Here is a 25,880-nt window from a genome sequence, read left to right as displayed (position 1 = left end):
CCCTGTTTGATCATTCTTCTTCATTCTTTTTTTCGAATTTACATACGAACAGCAACGTGCCCTGTGAAATTTGTTTACTTTCCTTTTGATATTTGTTTACATCTAGTTTTCTGTGACGCGTGTCATGTGACAGCGTTGACAGTACACCAAAGTGATGTGAGCGGATGCAAACTGAAACGGAGCCATTGCATCTATATATGTACCCGGCCGTCAGAGTGTTAAGTCAATCAATTCAACAAATTCCATACGGGTTGGGATTCAGATTTGGAGATCCCGATCTCAGACAGACGGGTAGAGCACGGACTACGATCGCATAAAATCCGTTCGACGGTTCGGTGAAAAATGAACTCTGTGCGTTTATACCTTATATGTTCAAAGATTCCTTTGAAGCCTCCAGCTTCGTTTATACCTAAGGCGCTCAAGTGTTTCCGTGAATTGGATGATTGACGGGTACAGCACGGACTACGATCGGATAAAATCCGTTTTGGGGTCCGCGACAGCCGAGCGGTAGCGCCGGTTAGAAAATCGGCCCATGAGCGCCGGGGCTCACCACCTCGACGGCGTGGGTTCGAATCCAAACCGAGACCGGACCCTCCCCTGTACGAGAGGAGTGACTATCCACGTACAACAGGGAAACAAGTCTCGTAAGCCCTTAACGGGCAGGCATGACCAAGAGGTCGTTACGCCAAGAAGAAGAAGAAGAAGAAAATCCGTTCGAATCGAGTTGTCAAAGGTCACTCACGGAGAAAAGCGCGGGCAAATCTGGTTGCCAAGTTTCACTCACCTCCTCTCAAATGTGTTCATTTTACCTGCCATTTTGAATATGAACGAAATGAACTCTTTTCGCAAATCCGTTCGTTCCCGTTTGTATGGGAAGAAATCCGCGAGGTTTTATGCCGCGGATTCTCAACGAATTCGTACATTTGAGGGTTCTTATTAAAAAAAAGAGTGTTAATTGCTTTTCTGAGGATCCTATTTGTAATTTTTTATGAGTTTATCATCATTTTGTATAATTATTTAAATGATTACCAACGACTTCGTTTGAAAAGAAACAATCATTCAATTCACGGAAACACTTGAGCGCCTTAGGTATAAACGAAGCTGGAGGCTTCAAAGGAATCTTTGAACATATAAGGTATAAACGCACAGAGTTCATTTTTCACCGAACCGTCGAACGGATTTTATGCGATCGTAGTCCGTGCTCTACCCGTGTTTCTTTTCAAACGAAGTCGTTGGTAATCATTTAAATAATTATACAAAATAATGATAAACTCATAAAAAATTACAAATAGGATCCTCAGAAAAGCAATTAACACTCTTTTTTTAATAAGAACCCTCAAATGTACGAATTCGTTGAGAATCCGCGGCATAAAACCTCGCGGATTTCTTCCCATACAAACGGGAACGAACGGATTTGCGAAAAGAGTTCATTTCGTTCATATTCAAAATGGCAGGTAAAATGAACACATTTGAGAGGAGGTGAGTGAAACTTGGCAACCAGATTTGCCCGCGCTTTTCAACGTGAGTGACCTTTGACAACTCGATTCGAACGGATTTTATCCGATCGTAGTCCGTGCTGTACCCGAGAATCTTTAGATTCAAATCCCTGGAGGGATTTAATTTGTGCACCACTAGTCACAACATAGAACAATATTGAACGTCAATATAGTACCGTGTTGCCAAAACTAGATTTTAGTCACTTAATAATTTCATAAAGGCCAAAGAGCTAATGTAGAGAGCTTTTATATTGCACTTAAAAAGCTTTTTTACAGAACTTTTAAATTTGATCAAACACTTTTCATAAATTCAATGAATAATGCGGAGTTCTATGGTGTTCGCTTATTTTTTTAAGCCACTGTAAATGCTGTCAAAAGTTATTATATCAAACAAAACAGAAACTGTCAATTGCCGAGGTAACATCAAAACGTGCTTGCTATTTAATTATTTTGTTTCATTTCACGAGAATCAAAAATGACCTGTGCTGGTAAAGAAGGCAGTTTTCTCATTTACAATGGTAGTAACTTTTTAAAACAACGGCTTATTCTTTCCACACTGAGTGGAAAACCGATAGCAGTGCGAGAAATACGTACGCTAGATGAAAACAATCCCGGCCTGCGGGAGTATGAAACGAACCTGCTGCAACTGTTGGACAAGATTACAAACGGATCGCGCACCAGAGTGGATAGCAGCGGACAATCGTTTACCTATCAACCTGGTCTACTGTTCGGCGGGACCATACACCACGATTGTAGCACTGACCGTGGAATAGGCTACTTTTTGGACGTGCTGGTCGCTCTTGGTCCATTTTGTAAAAAGCTGCTACATGTAACACTTACCGGAGTCACGAATAGCAAGGAAAGTCCATCTGTGGACCACATTAAAGCCTCGGCACTGCCCACTCTGAAACGTTTCCTGCTAGTTGATGATGGTCTCGAGCTGAGCGTTCAAAAGCGTGGCATGATGCCGAACGGAGGAGGGGAGGTCACATTTCGGTGTCCGGTGCGTAAATCACTCAAAGCCATTCAGTGCACTAAACAGTCGATGGTAAAGCGGATCCGTGGAACAGCCTATTGTTGCAAGGTTAGTCCGGCAATGGCAAATCGAGCCGTTGAGCACGCGAAAGGAGTGATGCTTAATTTTCTTCCGGATGTCTACATAAACACCGACCAGCACAAAGGCAAGCGGTCAGGCAATAGTCCAGGGTATGGCATAAATTTGGTTGCCGAAACTACTGACGGTACTATGTTTTCTGCCGAGGCACTATGCAAAACCATGGAAGAGGTAATTATTTTTTTTATAAAAATCTCTAATTATCAATTCACTCTGTATAAATTGTTTCATCATTTTAGGAGGGCAATCCGTCGATACCAGAAGATTTGGGGCGGAGTGCGGGAATACGATTGCTGGATGAGATTTATCGAGGAGGCTGTGTGGATTCCACGTTCCAGTGGTTGGCCGCCCTATACATGGCACTGGCGCAGAAGGATGTGTCGAAATTTCTTATAGGGCCGTTATCTCAATACACCGTCTACTTTTTGCAACATTTGAGAGAGTTTTTCGCCATAACGTTCAAACTAGAGAATGCAAATGGCGATGACGATGAGGTTGATGAGCAGGACGAGGATAAACTGTCCGGTTCGAACAAAGTAATGCTGACGTGCGTTGGAATCGGTTACAGTAACTTTAGCAAGCGTGCTAATTAACTATTTCGAAGGATCAATAAATTTATGAAAGTATGTCGAAAGCTTTTGAATGCTTGTATGTATCTCTTAGTTATTTGTTCAGATTAGAGGCTTGAATCAGTTGTCATATATTTATTCAAGTTTAAATTATGAAAGCGCTGTTTTATGATTCAAAACCATTTGACTCACTTGTTTTGAATTTTTTTACCTTTTAATTTTCGCGTGTTAAACCGGTTTTAGAAATCATGTTTACCAAATCGAACAAACTGAACGAAGTCACATCGTTGACCTTGCAGGGAATTGTTGTTATTTTTTTTGCAACAGTGTCGTGTTTTTGGCAGAAGTGCAGCGGCTTCATTTGTTTGTCAAATTTTCCGAACGCGACATGGCTCTTTTTGCGTTTCTAAACAATTGTGTTGCTATTGATGTACCATCCGGTGGGTGCTTATTTAAAGGTTCCTAATAATCTGGCAATAGTGTATCGAATATTTAATCTATTGAAAATATTCCAGACCCTCTATCGGACGTTACGGTTGTTTCCTCGAACAGAAAGTTTACATTCGAATACTTCAAGGTGAGTAGGATATGACATCATCTGTTCTCCCCGGGAATATTTCTGTTTTTCTACGACTAGGTGAGCCGGTGCTTTGGTGTCTACCTTTCAAACATTATTTTGTCTCGATATGTTTCTTTGTTTCTAAACAATTTACCATCCTTAGGCCAGCTATGATTGGAAGACTAACTATGTTACCTCACCCTACCACGTTCGACTGGCGCTATCGATGTTTTATCCGATTGCTGGTGCTGCCGTACAGGAGGATTTTTGCGTAGCATTCAATCTGCCGGAAGAAACGAAGGATGCCGTTGACCAACAGTGCCGCTTGACAAAGGAAATCAATGACGGAACACACGTGAAAGCACTCTCTTTCGTGCTCGTGGAGGAAACCAAACAACTCAGTGAAGATTTTGAGCGTCTGTTTCAGCGCACGTATGACACTACGGTAGAGGCAGTCGATTTAACCGACGACATTCCGTCTGCCGCCGCCGTCAATTCATTCTACCGTATGGCGAATACGGAGATTGAAGATTTCATCTGTGAGGGCGACGTGTTTTCGCTAGAACCTTGCTTTACGCTGATGCTGTTCAGTGGAGTCTCTATACTAACGCCGCTGTGCCTTCGTTTCAATCCTGCGGATACCAAGATGGACGTTTTTCGGTTCATCAACGCACCGGAACAGCGTGTGCCCTTGATGCGCGCCACAGCATCCTTGCCTTTCTGCCAACATAACGAGCTGAAGTGCTCGGCGGTAGATATTCCTTTTGATGAAGCGAGCGGGCTTTCTCTGCTTTTGATACTACCGAACGAGGGTACGGAACTCCGTGAAGTTGTGTCTAGAATGAATGAAGCCCATTTAAAGCAAATAGAAGAATTCTTGCGGCCCACGATAACGACGATTGTCCTGCCGAAGTTTTTTGTGCGCGAAAAAACAGAATCAAAAACGATTTTAGCAAAGCTCGGATATGGCGGTATATTTGAGATTAAAGATTTGCGCGTTTTCAAAGAGGCAGCACGGGGGCTTTTGAATGGTTTCTTCCAGCATTGTTACATCTCAATCGGTGAAAACGGCAACGGGCATTTGCCGAATGAACCGGAGTCATCCAGTAATGCAACGTTTAATGCTAACCGCCCATTTATGTTTTTCGTTCGTCGGCTGGCAGACGGACAAATATTTCAAATTGGACATTTTTCAAAATATATCGATCCAGATGAACAATGGTAGACTTTTATTGCTGACCATCCCCAAGAATAAATGTAGAATTTAATTCTTTATAATATCAAGCATTCATATGGCGTACATTAACGAATCTCATGTGAAACGATGAAAATGAACGCTATCTTCTTTTAATTTCTTTCAATGCTGAATTTAATTAATGACAATAAAAGAATCTCACAAATCGAGAAAATCATAATCATCATAACTCTTTATATGTTTTGTGTATCTTTTTGTGAGATATTTTTTGTAATAAAAAAAGGAAAGATGGCTAATATAGAACAAATAATAAATCAAGTAACATTCAATTCTATTCAGCGAAAGGACCCAATAAACCCTGATGGGTTTGAAAGGGTTTTGTTTCAGTGTGCGTGGCATATCCTCAAAATTCACCAATGCTATTAAACATTGGGAGCATTCGTCCACATCCTACGTATTTAGTAACTGCCTGTTGAACGTACAGAAAAGATGGGAAAAATAACTGTGATGAGTTCTATAGAAAAAGTGCATAAATGTAGTATTGGTTCAAAAACCGAAAATCAAGACGAAGAATCGGGCAATAATGCCGAGAATAAGGATGCTGATGGTCTCAGTGATGATGATTCTCTAAATTGCCCGTCAATTGCGATGGAAATTGAACGAGCACGCCGTCAGCGTGAACATGTTGAAAAGAAGATGCTAAGAATTAAAGCCATGTTAAGCGAGAATGTACCATCACCAGCAACGCCTAAGCTTATAGTGCTTTCTAAAACTATTCCTGTCGTGTACGCTGAGTATAGTAAAATCCACAGTACGATAGTAGCTATTGTTGCAGAGGATGCACGAAAGAAAGAAGAAGAAACCTACGAAAAGTTTGAAGAGATCTACTATAGCGTCTCCAGCAAAGTGGAGGAGAAACTTCTTGCATCGAATGATCGCGTAACCGAGAGGACAAAGCCATCGTATACATCAACTTTAGTGAAACAACCAACCAGTGTGCATGTACCAACGACGATGGTGAAAACCGAATGGAACTTGCACAACGCTACCAAGGCGGTTCAATACTTGATCAACAATTGGGGTAACGGGGACGTACGGAAAGCTTTGCTGGGAAACGAAGATGAAACCGTAGTAGCCTCGTCCAATTGCCAAGATAGATACAAAGAAGTGTTGAATGTCCTCATGGGGTCTGCCAACGATAAGCGCATACTCGTTGAAACTCACATTCGCGGCATGGCCAATCTGCACAAGATGGAAGCGGACTCCAAGGATGAGCTGGCCGTTCTACTCAATGAGGTCACTCGGCACGTCGATAGCTTGTACTATCTCGAGCAGGAAGTGACCGGCGTCACCGAACAATTTGTGGTGAATTTAATCTCTTCCTCACTGTTCGACACGATCCGACAATCGTGGGAAAAAACCAGGACGTTTAGTGAGCTTTCTAAGCTACCCGAAATGATCAAATTTTTGCGTTCATTGTACTCGGTAAAAAGACCGTTACATCCTCCAAAATATCTTCACAACAGAAGTGGTAATAGCCAAACTAAATCGGTTTAGACAATGGTACTATGATAATAAACATGAAATTCTCTTCTTTGAAAGAAAATTTAGTGCAAATAGTTTGTTCAATTTGATATTTTCATAAGAAGTATAGTGATGAGATAAGTCTAAAAATGTTAGTTTTAGCAAAAAAACCTCTGCTTAAACACGTTGTTAACGAAACGGACGAAGGACACTGTTTGAATGAATGTAGTCCCGGTGAAAATGCAAACAATATTTTGGGGATGTTTTAACTGATTCAACAATTCGATGTTTTACGAAGTGGTTGTCAAAACCAAATGTATTTCAAGGTTACTAAAATATAATAATAACCTTGAGAATAACAATAAATAAATAACAAAATTTTGTTCGAGCAAACCGAATGAACCGTTCGCAGGGAAACCAAAGAAATGTCAAACCGGCAAAATTGTGCACACGGCACTAGCACATAATCCAAGTATACACACCAATTTTGTTAAACCGTTATAGCGTTCACTTATCACTATATTTGATCATCGCAGTCCATTATCAGTGTGATACTGGACGGAGGAGTTTAAAAGCATTCTGTAGTGTGTTTTTCGTTTACGTTACCGTGACAAGCACAATTTGGGGCTGAAAAATGTCTTCTACTGCAGGTCAGGTAAGAGCAACGAAGAAACCGGAAGATATTAAGAAGCATCTTAACTGCTTTGCCTTTGTCCCACTTTTTAAAGGTTATCAAATGTAAGGCGGCGGTTGCCTGGGAACCAAAGAAACCCCTTTCGATCGAGACGGTCGAGGTTGCACCGCCGAAAGCAGGTGAAGTACGCATTAAAGTTGCCGCTTCTGGGGTGTGCCATACTGATGCCTACACACTCGGAGGTTTCGATTCCGAAGGGGTATTCCCGGTGATACTCGGACATGAAGGTGCCGGTATTGTGGAAAGTGTTGGCGAAGGAGTGACCAAGTTCCAGCCGGGAGATCATGTGATTCCGCTGTACATTCCGCAATGCTTCGAATGTCGGTTCTGCAAGAGCCCCAAGACTAACCTTTGCCCAAAGGTGCGTGCTACGCAGGGCAAAGGTCTCATGACGGATGGTACCACGCGTTTCAGCTGCAACGGGAAACCCATCTACCACTTTATGGGTACGTCCACGTTTTCGGAGTACACTGTGGTTGCCGAGGTGTCGCTGGCGAAGATCGACGCCAGTGCTCCGCTGGAAAAGGTATGCCTGCTGGGCTGTGGCATTCCAACCGGTTATGGTGCAGCGCTAAATACAGCCAAGGTGGAACCGGGAAGCTCTTGCGCCGTTTGGGGTCTTGGTGCGGTCGGGTTGGCGGTGGTTATGGGATGTAAAGCGGCTGGAGCTACCCGTATCATCGGTGTGGACATCAATCCGGAAAAGTTCGAAATCGGTAAACAATTCGGCTGCACGGAGGTGATCAATCCTAATGACTTCAAGGAACCGATCCAGCAGGTGCTGATCGAGAAAACTGACGGCGGGCTCGACTATACATTCGAGTGTGTCGGAAACGTGAACACGATGCGTGCTGCCTTGGAGTCATGTATCCGTGGCTGGGGAGTGTCCGTCATTGTTGGCGTGGCCGAATCCGGTAAGGAGATTGCGACTCGTCCCTTCCAGCTGGTCACTGGACGTACATGGAAAGGAACGGCGTTCGGTGGCTGGAAAAGCGTAGAAAGTGTACCGAAACTGGTTGATCGATACCTTCAGAAAGACCTGAAGGTGGACGAGTTCATCACCCATACCATGGAATTGGAGAAGATAAACGAGGCATTCACCTTGATGCACGAAGGCAAAAGTATCCGATCAGTGGTTAATTTGTAAGTGCTAGCCAGAAATGGTCGGTGAAAAGCACGTTTCCTGTTTGCTACAGCATGTTTTCTAATGTTTAGCACATAGTGCACAAAGTGGTACAACACGAATAAAAATGGGCTGGTTTTTCTAGAAAAATACTACAAGTTTTTATTGTTAAACATACACCTATTTTAAATTTTGCATATCACATAATCTCAAACATACGAAACAGATGATAAAAGAAGCAGAAATACATTGCATAAAATTAGGCACGAAAGTTTACGAGCTGACCATAATACTTTTAACCCAATTATACCCAACTTCCGTACCAAATCCAGTCTTTAGATTAAGACCAGAAAGGTGAGATGAGGGTAAAGATTGTTTTTTCTTTACTTATGCTTATTGTGGATGGTTGATCGATTGTTTTGTCAATTTGAACGAGTTTTGCGCTCTCAAACTTCAACAATGGTTTTTTTGGACGAAAAATATGATATATTTCGATATTTATTTCATACGTTAGTTACAATATTGCGTAACGACATTCGGTCGCTATTCGGTCGGCGATTTATTGTACGCTATTTTGACCATTCTTTCGTTCGTTGAAATAATAGTTTATCGTGTATATAATCATGGAATAATTCTAAGTCTCACTCAACTTAGAATTTAGTCTGAAGAAACTCCATATTTTTTTAATGAGGCGAACTTTGAACAAAAAGCTCGAATCGACCCAAATGCGGAAGCAGCAGACATTTATTATTTTTGTATTTTTTGAAAACTGTCAGTTTTAATGTAAGACCGCGTCCACACGGCATCGTAGCGTAGCGATTTTGACACTCCGTCGTAGTCTCAACTATTTTTTATGGCCGTGGCTAAGGCCTCTCGACCAACATTTCCACTACGACGGAGTGTCAAAATCGCTACGCTACGATGCCGTGTGGACGCGGGGTAAGAAATTTATAAAATGTAGTATGGGTCTTTCATCAATATTTATTGTGGAATTGTACCTTTACCTTTTTTCAAACTCTGCTCAATATTCTCATGATTTTCGTCAAAACTTCTTAAAATACAAATAACGCAGTTAATAACTATATTATTTAGTTCAGGGGTATTAAAATAAAAATGTAGTTAAAAATAGCAATAATAAAAAATAGAATATAATTAATCTACCCTTTTATTTATCATATCTACGCAAATTATGGGGAATTACTTATGAGTAACTTTTAAATGAAAGGACATGAACTACATTTATACTCGATCAAGAAACTTCTCTACGTTAAAAGATTAAGATACTTAGTGAACGAATGATGATAATTTTCATCTATATATATATCGATTTACAAGTGCGTAACCGGAAAAATCCATACACTTTGTACGGACGTTAGTGTTTCACTGTACTTCAGAGTTGCAATATTTGATAAAGAATACAAGAAAACATATTGCATGAGTTATAATATAAAAAAAAATTAAAAAAAAAATATCCACATACACGAAGGTAAAAAGTGTAGTAAGCTCCCAGTGGGCCAGGCATGACCGAAGACGATCATTACGCCAAGAAAAAGAAGGTTGTTGCTTTAAAGTAATTCATTTCAAAGCCGCTCTTGCTTCTGCTGAATCTCCGTGTACTTTCAAATGCAGTTTGAGATGGTGCTTGCGAGAAAACGATTTAAGGCATACCATGCAACTGAATGGTTTTTCGCCAGTGTGTAGGCGTTTGTGACCTATCAGAATGCGTTCCGCCTTGAACAGTTTTTGGCACACATCGCATTCATACTTATTTACGACTTCATGTGTGGACATATGATCCCGCCGGTGGCTGGTCGTGCGAAACGATTTACCACAGACCTCGCATGGATAGGGGCGCTCATTTGTGTGAATTCGTTCGTGCGTTGTTAGATCACTTTTTTGAGCGAAATGCTTCTTGCACACGCTGCACACGAACTTACGTTCACGATAGTGTTTTGCCACGTGCATCTCTAATGCATCCAGATCAGGAAAGATTCGTCCACATTGACTACACGAGAACTTAACCGGGATCTCGTCTGGCATGGTGCCCGGCTTCGCATCCGGCAGCTCGTCCGCCAACGTGGTGCCCTTTATTTTCTGCAGATGAATTCGCTGGATATGTTTGGTGAGGTTTAGGAATTTATCACACGACATGGGACAATCGTACGGACAAAAGAACGTAGCTTGATGGAAATAGAGATGCTGGCGTATGTACAGCGCATCGGGAAACTGCGCTTGGCACATGCCACATACGTGAACCTTGTCCAGATTATTTTCCTTCCAAAGCGAATCCACATTTTCCACCCCATCGTCTTCAACATCGTGGACCTGTACGTGACTACGCATTTCCTCGAAACATTCCGTGCGCTGCGGGCATCTGATGCATCGATAGCGAAGGTCCTCAACGGACAATTTAAATGTTTTGAGCTTTGGAACGCACACGTCCAAACCCTTGCCGTACAATAACTCATGTCTGTTTACGTCGGAATGCTCGGAAAATTCTTCCGGCTGTACCGGTGCACAATCTGCGGTGAAATGATCATCGAATTGCTGCTGGGAAATGAATACCACGAAACATATCGGGCACCGATAGTAATCTATCGATTCTAAACATAGTTCTAGCGTTTTACGATGAACCGCGATATGCTGTGCGAAACTTGCCGAATGATAGTTAAGATTACAATATTCGCAGTATTGTGTATGTTGTTGATTTTTCGACGTAGAGTTTTTGCTCATATTCACAACCGGCTTGAGAGGTTTTTTCATTTGAGATCGCTTGCTGCGTTTTTTGTTCAAAGCTATTGTGCTTAGTGAGAGGCATTCCTCTTCTGTCGGATCTTCGGCGACCAAAATCATCTCAACTTCGTTTTCTAGGGTGGTCTCATCGTCCGTAATGATATTGTCTTTTATCGACTCGATTACTGGTTCCGTGAGGGGGGACACTTGCTCTACAGTTGTCAAGACTGCAGTAGTGCTTTTCGCTATATTACTTTGTGACCCAACTTTTTGCATTTCCGTGAAGGAATCCGTTTGGCAGGAAGCTTCGGAGAATATAGGCATTTTCCAATCAGATTGTGTTCCATTCTCGACCATAACGGCAGGGGGAGGTGATGATTCGTTTTCCATATATATGAAATCCGTTTGTACTTCCGTAGTTTTTGTGTTAGGCTGTTTCCGAACGATTTGCGATGGAACTGGCTTGTCAACGGAGAAAATTTCGTATAACAGATTGGACGATTTGCGAACCTTCTCGACAAAGATGTAAAGTTCACGCATTTTTGCCTTGCATTCCATGCAGACGTTACTCGGAAGCTTTTCATGTTTTACAAGCTGCAACAAAAACAAAAGAGAGGTTGTTTATATGATTAGTTGCTTGGTTGTTCGTTGATCGCTTTTGATGGAACGTTTGTTTGGTATTGGAACTGTAAGTTACCTGTTCTCCTACGGTAAGCTCCACTACTTTTGGAAACGGCACAATTCTGCCGTCTAAAATTTCGTTACAAAATATTGGTTTCAGCTGCGTGCGATCTACCGCAGCCAGGCAAGTGCGGCACAGTTCCTCCGGGAAAACGGATAGTTCAAGCTCATTTGTGTCCATCTTGATATGCACCGAATACACGACCAATCCTCTTAAAAACCACAAACGATAGTAATCGCACTGCTCACACCGGGTGTGACCAATCTTACCAAACGAAATTTATTACTGTTGCTCTTCAGAACATTCTTCTTCTTCTTCTTCAATTCGGCGAGGATTTACTCCAGTACGGCTATTGAATCCAGCTTCCTGGGCCTTCGCAAGCTAACCTGGAGACATAGACCTCTTTAGGTTAAGGACTGGCAACTAAAGGCCATATGTCCTGATTTTCTGTGGTTTTCGATTTTCTGTAGGCGTCGCCTTTTGACTGCCACCATGCGGCCAGGAGCACTGCTAGCCAACCACGCTAGTGCGCAGTCAAAATGCGGCTGTTCACCCGCCGTAACGAAAGGAATATTTCCTTCCGTTTGTCAGATCGCACGAAACTCGTGATCCGCTTGATTACTCAAACAGCACGAGATGTGCGTCGGCTAGGATTTCTCTGACTTGAGCTCCAGCTCGGCGACACCACGCGGCCGTGCCTAAGATAACCTTACTTTTCAGCTAACCCTTTTCAGGAACCTCGTGCACTGCTAACCATCCGCTCTGATGCGACGCCGAACTGGAACTCCTTCAGAACATTCACACTGATCGCAGAGTGCGTTTGTGTTTTGGAAAAAGGCAGCGTCCTTGTCGTTAGTAAATGTCAAAAATTGACAAACAGGAAATCGACAGATATTCGAAGCATACGTTATTTTAGATGATTTAACCGTCACCCGTTCAACCAAACCTACATACGTAGACGTTCAACCGGACTACCCGGGTAGTCCATACATTTTGTATGGGAGACTCCGTTTTCCTGTACTTAAGACTTAATAACTTTTTATCTAGACGTCGGATCGATTTGAAATTTTCAGTGAAGATACTTGAGGGTGTTTCTCAAAATATTGTATAATTTTTATAATTTTAAAAATTCATTAAATATGTCAATTTCGGGTTCCAAAAAATTTCACCCTTCACATCTATGACCCAAACCTGTGCAGCTTCAACATTTTAGATAGGAGTTTGTATTTTCTGTATTTCAGTATACATATCTTTGATCATTGAAGCTGAATTGCTTAAAATTTTCAGAAAATTATTCAATTTTTTTTCCAAAAGTGTTTTAGAAATGTTCAATGTTCAAGTAGGATTGTTTCATTCGAAAACACGAATTCGATAATTTAAACATTTATGCCTTACGTTTAGGTATTAAAATCTTAATCTAATATTAAATACAAGTATGCTACACATCAATTTGTTCAGAAAATGTGCGCCACAAACACGTTTATTAATCCGCTTCTAGTCGACTATGTGTGTGATTCAAAGTACAACAAAAGTTAAGTAAAAGTGAGCGTTATGGAAAAACTCAATCCTTAGAATAGATAAAACCGAACAGACTTATAGAAGAATTACCAAGAACAGCATTTCTGACGAAAAAAGAATTAAATAACGGGCAAAACTCTGTTCCCAGTTGAAGCATGAAGATAGCATGAAGCGACTGAGAGTTTATTAATTTTTACAATATTTTATGCATTTTTCCAAAAATACTCAAGTAGATAAGTATCTACGAGCAAATATATCAGTACTAAAATACAAAAAAAGCAAACTTCTATGTCAAATATATGAACTACACAGATAAATGGTTGTAAATGTAAATGGTGAAATTTTTTGGAACCTCAAATTAACATACTTCATGAATTTTTAAAATTATAAAAATTATACAATATTTTTGGAAACACTCTCAAGTATCTTCATTCAAAATTTCAAATCGATCCGACGTCTAGATAAAAAGTTATTAAGTCTTAAGCACAGGAAAACGGAATCTCCCATACAAAATGTATGGACTACCCGGGTAGTCCGGTTGAACGTTTGAGGGGTATCAACCGAAAAACGCAAATAAAAATTATTTAAATTCCTTGGAAATTTTTTTTTCTTAAGCAAAACGATAGAAAATGAGTTTTTCTAGGCATTCTAAAAATTTCATGCCGATACGTCAATCCAATCAAAAGTTAGAACAAAACAAAACTCCAAAAACTACCCGGGTAGGCGGTTGAACGGGTGACGGTTAAACATGATTTTTATGACTATCATGATATGTATATGTATACATTATTTGATGTCTTTCCCCTATCCACCAATTTGCAACAAAATTTTCGATCTGGTGGATCGATAAAAACTTTTGCGTTAATTAAGTGAACGGAACCTTCTGTCCTAAACAAACCTTGGCCGATCGACGTATGACGACTCGAAACGAATGAAAATGTTTGTAAACAAACCAGATCCAAATCGAGGTCTCTGAAACCGACTTGTTTGATTTGGTTTCCTCAAGTAAAAATGAGTGAAATTTGCTTAGACGTGGATTTACATAGTGTGTGCCGAATCTGCTTATCCCAGACCGAGATGAACGAACATTTATTTAACATATTTTCCGACGCCATAGTGGACGGTGTGCTAGTGTCTCTTCCGCACGTAATTGAGTATTGTGTGGATATCCAGGTACGATTGAACGGTATACAAAGCTGTAATGTACATAACGCCAATATTTTCCTTTTTGTTCTCAGGTCAAAGCAGAGCCTGGATTACCAAACAAAGTTTGCCAAAAATGCAAAGCGAAATTGTTTAAATTTTATGTCTTCAAACAGAAGTGCCATCGTACGGATAGTGTTTTGCGTTCCCTGCTTGAAAAACTTATGTATTCCGTGTCGGGTGCAATAGAAAACGAAGAAGAACAGTCCACTAAACTCCAGCAGTATGAGGATGGTTCAAAGGTTTCGTCAGATTTACTATGCTCAGCAGAATCGGTGTTGCAAGAAAGCAAACTTGTTGAATCGCTTCAAGATGAAATTCACAGTGACTGTCATACCGAGACATCTCTGGAATATGATAGTCCTTTAGATGAAACGTTCATCTCAATTGGTCAGGATGATACTTCCAATGTTAGTGCATCAATCGAAGCGGAGTACATAGAAGAAACGTACGAAGAGCTGGCAAGCACGTCCTCCGCAGTCAATGCGACAATTGATGACCATCAATCCGGTGCTCTAATGCACGTTACAATAACTCAGATTAGTCCCAATGCAAACGAATGCTTTACTTGTGAAATTTGCGGATGTATCTTAGCTTCTAAAGCACGATTAAGGCGGCATATGAAACTGCATGCTGATTCCGATGCTGTTTCGAGTCAAATGCATTTCTATCCATGCACCGGTTGCAAAGCGTTGTTTCTGAGTGAGAAAACACTGAACGAACACAGGCAAGTGTGTTCAAAGGTGATATCAAATCTGAGTGAACAATATCCACAGGATATTACGGAGCAATGCTACGATCGTTGTGGCATATGTGGTGTTTATTATCCAAACATTGTGCAACTGAAGCAGCACATAATTACGCACATGGAAAACTTTCCCTGCCCCTTTGACGGCTGTGGGTGTGAGTATGTTTCGCTTGCTAGGTTGAACATTCATGTCAGTACCAAACATGTGGATTATTTTTCTTCGACCTGTCCACACTGCAAAAAGGATATTGATCGCGTTGATTTGGTCCAACATCTTCGAACATCTTGCCAGGAAAAGCATTTTGACTGTTCCCACTGTGGTAAGCATAAGTTTTTTAAGTTGATGATATGAAATTTAATATTATTTTTTTAACTTACTGACAATTTTCAGATAAAAAATTCTTTTCATCGAGGGCACTTTCCCAGCATCTGAAAAAATTGGACCAACTATTTCATTGTATTCAATGTGATCGTTCCTTCTCATCTCGAGCAGCGTACAGCTTGCATGTTCGTAAGTATTGTACGATATTAACGTGATGATCGGAATAAATTTTAAATTGATTTGAAAGTGCTGAAAGACGTCATCTTCCACCCCAGGAACACACACTGGTGAGCGGCCGTTCGTGTGCAAGCTGTGTAACAAGGCTTTCAAATCAGCCAGCCAGCGAACAGCTCACATGGACACACATATAGAGGGCAAAACGTTTGAATGTAGCATTTGCGGAAAGTGCTTGCAAACCCGTGCTAGCTACCGTAATCACATTAAACGACATCTGGAAGAACGTACCCACGGATGTGATGAATGTAGTAAAAAATTCTACGCCAAACATAGCCTCCGAAAGCATCAGGAAAAGGTTCACAAAAACAAGCGAGGATCAGATTCGCACCAAGTGGACGATTTGTGAATTTGGATTGCATTGACTTCCAATGTTAACCAAATAGTGGGCAAGTACGAAATAAAATGCTCAATATATGAAACAATCCTTACGCAAATGCTTTACGTAAAATGGTGACATTTTTTTAGCTAATGCTTTTTATTTAATTCATATTACCTATAACCTATACCATTCCAGGCTTTATTTCGCTTCTTCTTCTTCTTGGCGTAACGACCTCGTTTGGTCATGTCGGCCCCGTTAAAGGCTTACGAGACTTTTTACCCTATGTAGTGGGGAGGATCCGATCTCGATTGGGATTCGAAAACCATGACGTCGAGGTGGTGAGGTGCCGGCGCTCATGGGCCGATTTTATAACTGGCGCTACCGTTCGGCTGTCGTGGATCCCCTTTAAAGCTTTATTATGCTATTACTTTCAATTTTCGAATGAAACAAACATATTTTACATTTGGTGTACTTTTTATATTCTGATCTACGTACCTTTTTTTCGAAAACGTGCTGCGTGTGGACAGATCTTTCTCAAAATGTATACAGGATGAACAGTAAATTAGAAATCTTCATTGTAGTACAGTTTGCTTGCATGTTTATTGCATTGTAGTACATATGCTTGTTATAAGATACACCCCGATAATATACGTTACTAGGAGCTGAGAAAAGGGGCAGTAAAGCTTGATAGATGGAAGTTGGTTCGGTGCAGCATGCGTCCGACCAACCTCACACTTATCCAGCCTTCCTGGGCCATTTTCCTCCGGTACCTTTGGCGGCTCGTTTTTCGCGCGGTGCCTCTGGCCATGACGAATGGATAGATTCGAAAAACGGGACGATCAGTTCCTTTGCGTCACGACGGAATCGCTGCAAATGGACAGACAGGGAATAGGCGATTGGGAGCGGGCATAAGATGGTGGTTCATATAGTGTGTACATTGCCGCTGGTTGTAATTCAAACCGTTGAGGGCTTCTCCGGTGGTGGCGGTGGTGGTGGAAACTGGTCCTGCTTGGGAAATTCTTGCGGCACATCGCGAGTTACCTGTAAACGGAGTAAAGTTTCGTTGATGAGGCAGCACGGAGTTCTAGAAAAAAAGTTTACTCCTGACTGTGCGCCCGGTCTTACCCGACTGTGCAGCATGCCTGGAGGCTTCGGAATTTCTCCTGGTCCGGGGAAGTTTGGTATTTGGGGAGCATTCGCAATCTGCATGGAAGGAACCGAAATTGCTACCTGTTTTGAAGTTTCGAGTTTTATAAAAAAATGTTACTTACATCTTTAGCACCTGATGAGAGCGGCGTGGCCCGAGAGTGGCCCAGTAGACAGGCCAAGCCTACAACAAGAGTTACCAGCAACGTGAGGCGAGCCATGCTTAACTGTTCAATGGGGACGAATTGAGTGTATTGTTTAGGGTAGCATAGACACCTTTTTATAGCAGCCCCGACACTGCTCGCGTAGAGATCCTCACCTTCGATATCAACAATTAGACGCTAATTAATAAGCGTAAATCATCTTTCGTGTGTCAACAGCGTTGAATTGTGGATACTGATTTCATTGCGATTTCGATTATCCGACGAAATGACCGGATGGAAAACATGTTCGTTTTTTCATCATACAGCTCCACTGATACGCTAGATTTGATACGCTAGAATCCGGGTGGCCGTGAAAAAAACAACACATTTTTCCAAGCTTTCGGAGTTGCTAATTTGCGATAACTTTAGTCGCAAGGTTATCACGCAAGTCATAATATGCAGCAGTTGACGGAAGTCTATTTTTATTTTATAATAATTTATTTTCATTTTATTAGAACTATTTAACAATATATACAATAGGTAATAAAGATCATTAAGTGTTTTGCTTAACAATCTGAGAAAATAAGACGAAATGAAATGTGTTAAGGTGAATTAATCTACTATTTAAATAAAATCTATAAGAACAAGACACCTAACTCGTTTATGAGTATTTTGGAATCGATGTTGAACCATCTTCTATCGCTCGCTACATATACGGATATTTTATTTATTTACTCTGTAAGGGTTGTTCTGTCTGCTGAGTTGGTTAGTACGTTCTTTATTCTTTACTGGTGGTTTTGCATACAAGTTTCTGGATTTCAAACATTGTTTGAATGAGATTTTGTTTGTTTGCTGTATTGCCGACATTTGGCGTCAGCCTTGCGAGCGGGTTTTGTTGTTTTAGATGAGTTTTACTACATTTTGTTGTGTGTGAGTTTGTTTCTCTATGTACAGTACGAAATCAACTTCTCCGAGTGTTATTTTATTTAATCCTATGTTCGAATTTCATCTCGATTCTATTAACAGGGGGAAATAAAAGAGGTTTATTACTAAGCTACTCTAATGCAAATTGTTGCTTTACGAATATTTTTCTTTATTTATGTATCTCCAGTTTTTACTTGCATTGTCTTTATTATTCTTGTTTTTAGTTCATGTCCTTTTGCATTCACAATTATAGTCAATTTTACGGTTTACTTCTTTTCCTCACGCTCGTTCAATCATGCGACTTATGTGTATTTTTTAATATTACCCATCATACGACCACTGTGTCTCTGCTGATGAGTTTCTTGTGGGCATTCTACTTTATCATTGTGTATGTAGTATTGTTAGGGTTTGGTTTTTCATCTTTCGTTCTTAGTGAGTCTGATTGTTTTGTGTGCGTGTCCGTTATTGCAGTTTGGGAAACGGTTGAGACAACAGCTCACAAAACATGTCTAATTTGAACGCGAATAAACAAACTACGCATACTGCGATCTCACTAAACTAGATTTTCAAACCTACGTGGATAAGATCGAAATAAGAAAAAATCTACTTCAATTATGATGTTGAGTATAAAATTGTTTTAATAATATACGTTTCCTACTGCGCACTAAGCTACCGTCATTAGAAATTGGTCGTTTCGTTTTTTTTTGTTGAGTTTCATGTTATGTTATGTCCCATATAGTTTCTTTAGCTGGTTTCTTTTGTTTGTTTCATTTGGCTGTTTTCGGTAGGTTCACCACTCTTAGTTTTATGCACGTGCCAATTACTGAAAAATCCTTTTTCGGTTGGGAGAGCAATGGCGTCGGATACGGCACATTTTTGCTGATTTTTTTAAAGATAGTATTCTAAACGTTGTCCTTCGAACGCTGTCCTTACCTTACTAACGACGTTTATACGTACGTCAACGCGTTTGATTTTGTATAGGTCGGCAAAGTTCGGGAGCTATGCTATCTGTTATCATCATAATGAATACGTTACTTTAAATCTACCCTTCACTTACAATGACTGGTTTGCTATAGTGCCTATGTTATACTGGTATGGTCGTTGGGTGTTTAAAGCGTAGCCTAGTTGAAAACGTCTAAATCGGAGAAAAGTTATAGGTTTGAATAAGGATAGGTATAGGTATAACGCTTTAAGGTAGGTAGAAAGGTAGTTGCAGAAAAGGGAGGACAGGAATATTCCCACTTAGCGTTTAACAGTTCGATGGAACGAGTAAACTAGAATTTTGAAGACGTACACTATGTCCCATCCCACGTTCACGGCGTTTGGTCTCTTTGAGCTATGTTTTGTTGAACTTTTTTAATCGTAGACATTATATGCCACACCTTTTCAAATGGCATACTGAAGAGATACTGCCACTTACTGTTGTTGTTTGGTATTTTATCTTACCATAGCACGTGTTATTGTATCTTTCCCATGGATTAACAGCACTTTAATATGAAAAGTTTAACAACACTCGTATAGAATTTATGCCATTTCGTAATGCAACATTTACCAACATGGAGTATGAGAGGGAAAGCATGGTCTAGTTCAGTTTTAAATCGTTTCGAAAGGTACCCTTAGTCGACCGTAACTCTACTGCAATGAGTTTTGTATTCATTTTTGGAGTTGTAGGACTATCTTGATGGGCTCATGTTTGACCACCATTTTCGTTTCACTTTTGAGACTCTTTTTTCAATACCTAGAGTCTAATAATGTGTGTATGTTTTTCTTCACTAGCAGCTACACCATAAATGAGTTAAAAATGTTGTATATATATTAAAATTTGAGAATTACTTTAACAGCTTTTCCTTTCGTTTTGTTGTTACTTTTGTAATTTTTTATTTTGGCTAAAAATTCCGACCACACTAGTTGTTAGTATAATAAATCTTATAGCTTTTTCGCAGCTTTTCTTGTCTGAACCTCACGTGTTGGTTTTGCACGGATTCGTTTTCAGCCAGATGTTCAGAGCATACTTATACTTTGTCACGCATAGTTGTAGCGGTATGTCAATTTAAGTTTTAATGTTTATGATTTAATTTTATCTTTTAACTATGATGCAAACATTAAGGCTACTTCATTGTTTTTGAAGAAAATTTCCGTGTGTTTCTAGAGACTGTAGCGATGGCAAGTGAATACATATTTATTTCTTCTACAGTAAACTTCTTTGACGGGAGTATTTTTGTATCACGCGGGAATATAGTTCATGGAATTACGCATGGTGTTAACGTGCTAACGTGGTAAATTGGAATTCTTCTCGTATGGAATTCGTGTTTCTTATATTTGTAGAAATAAATCTCATCATCAAACATCGACATAACTGAATTTGTATCGTCCCATAGTTTCAGTGTTGAGCTTTCCAGATTTACATATAGAAGTGTAAAATGATAAATAAAAGCTTCGCTTTCTTATGACAAAATGTATTGAAAACCGAACTAACGAATACGAAACCAACTGTTGACGCTAGAGCTCCTAAAAGTTTTTATTGGTTTTGGTACTGGTTTAATCGATTTTGGCCGTTTTTCATCCAATGGTGATCGAACATACAATATGATAACTTTTATGGCGAGTGCGAGTGCAAACTAGGATGGGATTTTTTAACGAAAATATACTTAAAATTGACTAAACTTTAAATTCTATGTTTCATGTGCATAATTTAGCATTTTGTTTCTCGATCTATTTTAACTATTTTCCACACTTTAACTTATAAATAATGATTTTCACGTCTGAAACGACCTAATGTTTGCTTCTCTCTATGTAAAATTACCTCACTTTTGAAAACAAACCACCTTAGAGCATTTCACACACGCTTTACTGTGTTACATTAAAGAAAAGAAAATTATACTGAAAAGATATTGTCGAAACAATTCAAAGGCGACATACTAAAATAAGTTGTTTCAAATCATCATTTGGTAATTGATAAAATTAAACTGTATCGTCGCGATTAAAACCATAGAAAGCATAGATTAAAGTGCGAGATTCATGCTGGTGTTGGTTGGTCATCTTCAAAAGGGGTAAATTGATTCCTCCGTTACATTATTTAAAGCAATATTACCAAGACTTCGTAGTAGTCGTTTTATATTATTATTTCCCTAGTATATTTTGTTTTAAATCGATTGGTAGTGTAGCATTACGATTTACGGTGCGTAACGTGGAGCAGAGAGCACGTGAACAATTTTTTTTAGTACTTGATATTGTGGTATTGTTTCTGTACCTTGGCTGTGGGAAACGTGTATCACCGCGTTTTCCAGACCAGCTTTATATAATGGCTTCGCCATAACGGGGTGTATAATGAATTCATTTACTCTTAAGGAAACCGCTTAATAGTGTGGGTACGGCAGAAATCGTTGGATCGATATCTACAGGAGTGTTCGGATGTTGTGCAGAATCGAACACATGAAGTTGAACGTCGCAGAAAACTAGGCAAACAATACTCAACAGGCAACTATTTGAGTCTGAAATCTTTTCTCTGCCCTTACCCACTACCTGTGTTAGCATGGTTTTTGTATACTACGGGAGTTACGACGATTAATTTTAAAATGGATAATGCCTTTTATTTTTTACTACGTTTGCTACTTGAAAGATTATCCAAACGGTTTGGTTCAGCAAATGCCCTACCCAATAGCCGGTCGCGTTTGGTACTGATCGAATAACTTATTTGCTTGATGCCATAACACGGGTGATGCCGAGCTAAAGCAGCGGTCAGTGGTGATCAAGAAAGTTAAGCTACCGTCTTACGCGACAAAGCTAAAGCTTTTTTTACCTCATTTTCGCACAGCCTGCAATGTGTTTTTGTTCGTGTTGAAAAGCGAGTACAGCTAGTACCAGGGGACAAACCATCACCGCAAATGAATGAGTTTTGTGAAATGCATTTAGGGTCATTTTTGTTGTGTGCCACTACAGTGCATCATCGCGTGGTTTGCAGAGCGATTGCATCGCTAAATAAGAATAATAATAATGGAATTGCTGACAGCATTAGCATAAGTTTGCTGTAATGGTTTGATAAATGTGGGAGCCATACCTCTCAGTTTGTTGTTAATGCAAGGCACTTAAATTAGTAAGGTGAAAATGCAGATAAAGATCAGATGTACCTAGCAAACGAATGCGCAGTGATAGGAAGCGAAGAGTGTGTGGAAGTATTCAACACAGGAAACGTGACTCGGTGTAAGAACGGATCCGCTAACATTGTATTTAGTTTTCTGCAAAATCTACTCTTATATGGCTGACTGAAAGATGCAACGGAAGTGGAAACCGACACAAGCTTTAGAATAGTTTCTTGTTAAGGTAGGCAAATTTGCTCTAGAGAACGGTGGCTTATACAGCGAATGCTGGGACGTTTCCGCTGAAAATATTCGTTTAAAATATGCTTTTTGATATCCTTCGCTTTCATTCGCTAAAGATGTTTAAGGATAGTTTTTTTTTATCACATTACACATGGTGTGTGCACCTACTTCGGAATAAAAACGTCGTTCGCCTTCTACGCCTTGTTTGCACTTCCTTATGTTTCGGTTTCGTTTAGCGTACTAAAGCTTTCTTTTGCATTTCCAATTGTTCGTCTAAATTTTAGGTGTTGCTAATAATTTCTTCATGATTTTAAATAATGTTCGATTAGTGGTGACGTTGTTTTTTGTCACGCCTTGTGACAATAGTATCACAAGCCTACTTTCTTTTCTCTTTTTGACATCGTCAAACTCGTCGTCGGTTTTTATAAAAAATAAATAAATAAATAAATAAATAAAACAGAGCGAATAAATAATCTTGTTTCTACTGTGTTCCTTGAAAATATGCAAGAACTTGAGAAATCGTTAGAAGAATTAGAGACATTAGATAAATTGGGTGATCGTCGAAGGTAGTAGAGTAATTACAGTCGTTACCACTCCGTACCGTAGTCCGTGCCATGATCTTCGGTTATTGTGCTTGGTGATTCGTTGTATCAGTAAACTCGCTAGGCTGATATTCCGAGGCTTCGTCTTATTCGTAACGTTTTCCAGGAACGAACAAGACGAAGCAATCGGAGAACCAGTTGAGCGAGTTTGCTCAAACAACGAATCGTTGGCTCAATAGCCGAAGATCATGATACGGACGCCGGTACGGAGTAGTAACGACTGTAATATCAAGTGAAAAAAAAAACAAAGAATGAATTAATTCTAATAGTATTTTATTTTCTTTTTGTTTATTTTAAGTGAACATGACTGGTAACAAAAATAACATATAATAAACCATAACATAAACAATTTGCTCAAATGTAGACAAAACACAAAAATAACGTCATGCTTTTTCCACATCAGCTACGAGCGGGTTGCTAGAACAAAAATAAAAAAAAAAACATGGCAAACGATCTGTTTTCACTTCGATTGGACTTCTAAATGCCGCTTTGTTGTTACAGTGATCTTATTGTTTCAGTATCTGTCCTCCTTCTCGTACACCAGCTGTCAGCTATGCTGCACTTTCGATACTTAAGCCTATGAGCTATTGTGTTCTATCATATCCGTTTGGAAAACCGTCCACTGCTATATTGTTGTATTTTTTCTTCGTCCTTTCTCTTTATCTTCCAGGGGCCGTCCGGGTGTTGGCTTTGAAATAAGCCACCAAAGCGTGCGCTCACTGCGCAATTCGGCTCTGCTTCCCATTAGTTTCCCCGTTGGACGGGAAGCGCTGTCCCCGCTGCTTCCGTTTAGTTACTCTGTCTTTTGGATGTCTTATCGATTCTATCATGCCTAGAGTGTACGCTATCGATTCTAGTCTTCATCTACTTCTTTTCGTTTTGATAAAAATCATGCTGCACGAAACCGGTCCCGGGCGACTTTGCTCTATGATTGATGCCTTGTTGTTGTGGGTGTCTGTGTTTAGTTTAATGTAAGTATCGATTGCAATATCTCGCAGCACATAAGACCTTTTAGAGAGTAGTTCCCCGGCCCTGCTCTTCCACCAGTGCGGGAGGGTCGCGTGAATCGCGTCACACCGGCAATCGATCGGCAACAGTCGATAAATTCGTTATAATTTCCGTAACCGTTTTATACTATCTGTTAGGTGGAGAGTGGAGTATGTGGTTTGTGACATTATATTGCACTTTAAGGCAACGCAAACTATAGGTTTTTCGTCCCCCATCCTTCTGCTATTACTAATTCTAACGATAGAAAATAATGTTTCAGTTTCACTACGAGTGGCCAGCCGCGGCTTCGCACGCAGAAGTGTCATCGGTCTGTCCGGGAATCCTACTACACGTAATGCCTATATTCATCCGGTGTCTATTAATGACCACGTGGTGCATTCTGGCCTGCGCGGAGAGTAAACCTTCGTCTGTATAGAATAACTCTACCTTTGTCTACTGCTATGAAGTATAACGCTCGATGAAATCGAACCGTTCTACACGCGGTCACTCTCGCGCCATTTCACTTACGAGCCTGTCTAGTGTGTACTCGCTAGTGAATTGTTCTGCCCTCCTTGCCCGCAGTGTTAGTTGCTCCCTCGTCACCGTTTGCTTACGCAGGCTTCTCCCGTAGATAATGGGTTAACTAACGGTAGTACTAGCTACTACCACTTATCTCCTACGGCCGGACACTGTAAAGCAGTGTCCCGCGCTATTAGTTTCTGGTTTTCGCTTCGCTAACTCTACGGGCTTGTCGCTTATACTTCTCTAAATAGTCTTTTTTCCTTTTCCACGTGGCCCTTGGGCTTCGTTTCGTTTTCGTCGCCCGCGAGTGCTGCTTCCGCTATTGTTCCTGTTGCTGCTGTCATTTCTGTGATTTTTTTTGTTTGGTTTATGTTTACCTAGAACCGGGTGGCCCGTTCCCGTTGCTTGGTGAACTTGCTTGCGGGAGCGGCACCGGACGCGGCACCGTAGCAGCTCGCCGCCGAGCTGCTGGAGGACGAGCGGAACAGGTCGGAATGGAAAGACTCGGACGCCGGCGGCTCGTCGTGGTGCGGGTTGTGCGGGGACCGGGTGTGCACGGGTGGTGCTGCTGGTGGTGGTAGTGGTGGGTTGTGGTTGGGATCGGGTGGTGGTTCGATTCAGCTGCTGGGACGGTGGCAGCCTAGCGGCGTGTCACCGGTGTTGGTGCACTGGGTGGCGTTGTGGGCCGTGTGGTAGCCGCCATACTGTGGCGGCGGTTGCGTGCCGACGACATTGTTGGCCGCCAGCGCCATCGACGACGAGGACGCGACCGGTGGATGGCCGCCGATCGTCGTCGTCGCCGTCGCTGTCGTCGCCGGGGGCAGCAGCGTTTCCGGCACCAGATGGGGCGTCCGACTCGAGATGGGCGGCAGGATTGGACTGGCCGGCCACGGGTAGGCCGGTGTCGAGGACGACGGGACGCTCCTAAAAGAGAAACTGGTTTACGAAACATGATGAGCAACACAACACACCGAACATCGACTTGGAAGCGAACTAGACCATCGCCCGGGACGCGCTTTTACCCTCGCGACTGTTAATGTTGATCGGTAGTTAGTATAAGTATGTGATGGTATTGGTATGATTAGGTGATGGTGTGGTGTTATTGGTAGGTGTGGGTTTGTGTTCAGAGGGTTAGGGCGAGCGTATTAACGTTGCCTTATTTTGTCGCTAAATTGGCATGCTTGCCTTTGCCTTTTGACGA

At 40.9% G+C, this 25,880-nt stretch overlaps 7 protein-coding genes across 7 annotated transcripts in view; 4 read left to right on the top strand and 3 right to left on the bottom strand.

Annotated features, from left to right (window-relative positions):
• The first annotated feature begins 1,915 nt into the window (after positions 1 to 1,915).
• Positions 1,916 to 3,257, top strand: LOC131259850 (probable RNA 3'-terminal phosphate cyclase-like protein). Its single transcript, XM_058261456.1, has 2 exons — positions 1,916 to 2,781; positions 2,850 to 3,257. Exons 1-2 carry the CDS (start codon positions 1,972 to 1,974, stop codon positions 3,201 to 3,203), a joined length of 1,164 nt encoding a protein of 387 aa, XP_058117439.1. The 5' UTR covers positions 1,916 to 1,971; the 3' UTR covers positions 3,204 to 3,257.
• Positions 3,258 to 3,557: 300 nt separating this feature from the next.
• On the top strand, positions 3,558 to 5,150 carry LOC131259849 (intracellular coagulation inhibitor 2-like). The gene is made up of 3 exons (XM_058261455.1): positions 3,558 to 3,619; positions 3,695 to 3,756; positions 3,902 to 5,150. Exons 1-3 carry the CDS (start codon positions 3,568 to 3,570, stop codon positions 4,961 to 4,963), a joined length of 1,176 nt encoding a protein of 391 aa, XP_058117438.1. The 5' UTR covers positions 3,558 to 3,567; the 3' UTR covers positions 4,964 to 5,150.
• Positions 5,151 to 6,932: 1,782 nt separating this feature from the next.
• LOC131259852 (alcohol dehydrogenase class-3) lies at positions 6,933 to 8,426 on the top strand. Its single transcript, XM_058261459.1, has 2 exons — positions 6,933 to 7,112; positions 7,186 to 8,426. The coding sequence occupies exons 1-2, from the start codon at positions 7,092 to 7,094 to the stop codon at positions 8,296 to 8,298; spliced, it is 1,134 nt and encodes a 377-aa protein (XP_058117442.1). The 5' UTR covers positions 6,933 to 7,091; the 3' UTR covers positions 8,299 to 8,426.
• Positions 8,427 to 9,430: 1,004 nt separating this feature from the next.
• Positions 9,431 to 11,989, bottom strand: LOC131259832 (zinc finger protein 543-like). Its single transcript, XM_058261426.1, has 2 exons — positions 11,705 to 11,989; positions 9,431 to 11,601 (listed from the first exon to the last, which is right to left on the bottom strand). Exons 1-2 carry the CDS (start codon positions 11,867 to 11,869, stop codon positions 9,850 to 9,852), a joined length of 1,917 nt encoding a protein of 638 aa, XP_058117409.1. The 5' UTR covers positions 11,870 to 11,989; the 3' UTR covers positions 9,431 to 9,849.
• A 2,194-nt stretch (positions 11,990 to 14,183) lies between these two features.
• Positions 14,184 to 16,120, top strand: LOC131259839 (oocyte zinc finger protein XlCOF6-like). Its single transcript, XM_058261436.1, has 4 exons — positions 14,184 to 14,380; positions 14,446 to 15,478; positions 15,550 to 15,669; positions 15,756 to 16,120. The coding sequence occupies exons 1-4, from the start codon at positions 14,219 to 14,221 to the stop codon at positions 16,061 to 16,063; spliced, it is 1,623 nt and encodes a 540-aa protein (XP_058117419.1). The 5' UTR covers positions 14,184 to 14,218; the 3' UTR covers positions 16,064 to 16,120.
• A 511-nt stretch (positions 16,121 to 16,631) lies between these two features.
• Positions 16,632 to 17,410, bottom strand: LOC131259867 (uncharacterized). Its single transcript, XM_058261474.1, has 4 exons — positions 17,308 to 17,410; positions 17,162 to 17,239; positions 16,973 to 17,077; positions 16,632 to 16,903 (listed from the first exon to the last, which is right to left on the bottom strand). Exons 1-3 carry the CDS (start codon positions 17,401 to 17,403, stop codon positions 16,991 to 16,993), a joined length of 261 nt encoding a protein of 86 aa, XP_058117457.1. The 5' UTR covers positions 17,404 to 17,410; the 3' UTR covers positions 16,632 to 16,903; positions 16,973 to 16,990.
• Positions 17,411 to 23,424: 6,014 nt separating this feature from the next.
• The window catches only part of LOC131265367 (small conductance calcium-activated potassium channel protein), a 114,310-nt gene continuing 111,854 nt past the window's right edge, over positions 23,425 to 25,880 (bottom strand). The window contains exon 13 of the mRNA XM_058267629.1: positions 23,425 to 25,615. Coding sequence (XP_058123612.1) covers positions 25,297 to 25,615 — 319 coding nt within the window. The 3' untranslated portion in view covers positions 23,425 to 25,296. The remainder of the gene's footprint in view (positions 25,616 to 25,880) is intronic.

This window comes from Anopheles coustani, chromosome 3 (genome assembly GCF_943734705.1).
Source record: "Anopheles coustani chromosome 3, idAnoCousDA_361_x.2, whole genome shotgun sequence".
Taxonomy (NCBI): domain Eukaryota; kingdom Metazoa; phylum Arthropoda; class Insecta; order Diptera; family Culicidae; genus Anopheles; species Anopheles coustani.
Note: the sequence above shows the minus strand (reverse complement) of the source record. Positions and strands in the feature narration are given on the sequence as shown.